Consider the following 3,077-nt stretch of genomic DNA (forward strand, 5'->3'; position numbering starts at 1 on the left):
AAATTTACTACTGATTTCGGTGAAAATAATAATAACATAGGTTTTGGAATCAAAAATTTTTATATATGGATCGATACATGCCATGAGTCCTGTCTTACTTGTAAAGGTCCAAGTGAAACTGATTGTTTGACTTGCCCTTAGGGGATTACGTTGTAAACCGATATTAAAGGTAATATTTGTAAATGTAATGGATATGTGAAAAATAATTAATGTCTAGATGAGTGTGATTAAAATAAAGAGGTCAGTGTTTAGGCGACAATAATATTTTTTGTGTTTAAAATAAATGTGCAGATGTGAATTGTTTAGAATATTAAAATAATGAGTGTGTTTAATGCTAAGAACCTTATTTTATTAGTCTAGGGAAATGCGTTGAGAATTGCCCATTTAATTCTTTGTTAAAAAATAATATATGTATAGATTGGGCTAAAATACCAAAATATGGGGAATATTTACTTTAGGCTTTTTCATCATAGTATTTCTCGTAAGAAGAATATGAAAGGAAAGAAATTTTTTTGGGAGGATAAAAATAAAAAAGATTTACAATATGTAATGGAGTTTGGCATGTTAGAGGATTTTCATTAGGAATTGATAATAAAAATAATGATATTTTAATTAAGAAAATATTATAGCCGAAAAGAGGATTTTATTAAATTAATGTTGGGTATAAGTACTATGCTATTGATGATACAAATTTTCAAATTAAAACGTGTTTATCAAAAACAATTTGTGATTTAAATAATAATATTTAATTTACTGGAAACGTTGTTGAAAGTTGCGGAAAGTATGATAAATATGCTGAATTGTTTAATTATTATAAAGAATTTAATATTAAAGAGGGATAAGATGGAAGTTCGATTGAATAGATTGATTTTTTTATATAAGTACTTACTTATGCCCTCTAATTTACTTTAGTTATTTCCATTAAAGTCTCAATAATCGTATGGATTTAGAAAATTGTTTATTACGATTGAATATTGCTAAGATAATTTAAATATTGAGTAATTGATTTTTGAGTGCCTAAGTAGAAATGTAATGTTCGAGAATACATGAATCGATATATGTCCTGAAAATTATTGTCAGTTAGGTAATACATGTGTTATTTATGATTATTTTTATTAATGTAAAAGGTATGCTAAAAAGGAGTTAATTAATGTTAAAAATGTGATAAAATTTTAAACAAGCATTTTATCAAATAATTGTGATTGATTAATTTATATATATTATTATTTTATATAATATTTTTTTTATTTCTTATATCGTAAAATTAAAATTCAGATTAGAAAATTTATATTCTTATATTTATTTATTAAAACATATATATTTAAATTAAATCTAATTTAGCTTTTGTTTAAAATTATTATTATTAAAATAACTGTATTTATATTAATATCTTTAAAAAGTTATATTTTATTTTCTTTTATTTATATATTTAATTAACATTTTTTTTGTTATAATTTGTTTATAATTAATTTAATTTTGGTTTTTTTTTTATAGTAATAATTTTTTAGATTATTTATATTTGTTTATAAATAAATTGTGTTTCTAGGTAAGTTAAATAATAGGATTTATTTAAATTTTAAAAATTATAAGAATTTTATTTGGATTTCTTCTTTAAATAATTATTTTTAAAATAATAAATAAATATGAATTAAGAAATAAAAAATAGCATTAAATAATTTATATATTTATTTATCTTTAATTAATATTTTTTCTATATATTTAAAAATAATATATTGGTAATATTGTATTTAATTTAAATTATATTAATATATTATATTAAGTTAATCAAAGACTAAAATTATATTTATATATAACAAATTAATTAAAAATTATAATATATAAAATAAATAAAAATGTTTAATTTTATAGTATTTATATATTATTAAAAATATTTAATATAAAAATAATTATATTTATTATTATAAATTATAAATTATAATTTAATAATAACTTAAATTATTTTTAAATAAAATAAATAAAACAAAAATGTCTATATATTAAAATAATAAAAATTAATTAAATATAAATATATATCTATATATTTTATATATAAAAATAAACATTATTATATACTTATATATTCTTGAAACAAATTACATTAAAATATATTAAATAAACTATATTTAATAAATAAATATATTATTTTAAAAACTTTTAAAATAAATTACTTTAAAATTTTTCTAATCCTTATGCTTTAAATAATAATCTTAAATTACATTGTATTAATAATTTAATCTCGTGAAGTTTTATTTCTTAAAGAATTTGTTTCTCCTGTATTAAAATAAGATTCTTCTTCAGGTTGGAGTAATTATAAATAACATAGATGTTTTCAGAATCACAATATGCAGAATATAGAGACAAAGATGTATTTGGTATATTTAAAAAAGATACTCCTGAAATAATAAAAACAATTAAAAATATACCTCCTCATTATTTTATATCATTTTAATTCGATTTATTATTTTATTAATTCTAAGAAAATTAATTTAATTAAAATATTTTAAAGATGAATTTTAATTAATAATTTCATATTGAATATGCTTATACTTAAGTTTAATAATTATAGATATGTCAATAAGAAAAATATTCTTTAAAAGATAAAACTTTAAAGTTTTATGTGGATAAGATGTTGTAAACTTATTAAAATGCCTAACATAATAATTCAGATTTTTTTATAAAATTTACTACTGATTTTGGTGAAAATATTAATAACCCAGGATTTGGAATCAAAAATTTTTATATATGGATTGATACATGCCATGAGTCCTGTCTTACTTGTAAAGGTCCTAGTGAAACAGATTGTTTAACTTGCCCTTAGGGTATTAAATTGTCAATAGATAATATTTGTAAATGTAATGGATATGTGAAAAATAATTAATGCCTAGATGAGTGTGATTAAAATAAAGAGGTCAGTGTTTAGGACGGCAATAATATGATTTGTGTTGAAAATAAATGTGCAGATGTGAATTGTTTAGAATGTTAAAATAATGAGTGTGTTTAATGCTAAGAACCTTATTTTATTAGTCTAGGGAAATGCGTTGAGAATTGCCCATTTAATTCTTTGTTAAAAAATAATA

General features: G+C 18.7%; 1 protein-coding gene across 1 annotated transcript in view, besides 2 other annotated features; it reads left to right on the forward strand. All coding sequences in view use genetic code 6, as the record gives it.

Moving 5' to 3' along the window:
- The first annotated feature begins 1,205 nt into the window (after positions 1–1,205).
- Positions 1,206–1,248: a microsatellite.
- Positions 1,249–2,106: 858 nt separating this feature from the next.
- Positions 2,107–2,141: a microsatellite.
- A 485-nt stretch (positions 2,142–2,626) lies between these two features.
- IMG5_034670 (zinc finger lsd1 subclass family protein, putative) overlaps positions 2,627–3,077 on the forward strand; it is a gene marked incomplete at both ends in the record, with an annotated part of 874 nt that continues 423 nt past the window's right edge. The window contains 2 exons of the mRNA XM_004039021.1: positions 2,627–2,962; positions 3,030–3,077. The exon at positions 3,030–3,077 is cut by the window's right edge and continues 423 nt beyond it. Of these exons, the coding sequence (XP_004039069.1) occupies positions 2,627–2,962; positions 3,030–3,077 (384 nt within the window). The remainder of the gene's footprint in view (positions 2,963–3,029) is intronic.

The sequence above is a fragment of the Ichthyophthirius multifiliis genome, assembly GCF_000220395.1.
Source record: "Ichthyophthirius multifiliis unplaced genomic scaffold scaff_1120509249812, whole genome shotgun sequence".
NCBI classification, from domain to species: Eukaryota; Ciliophora; class Oligohymenophorea; order Hymenostomatida; genus Ichthyophthirius; species Ichthyophthirius multifiliis.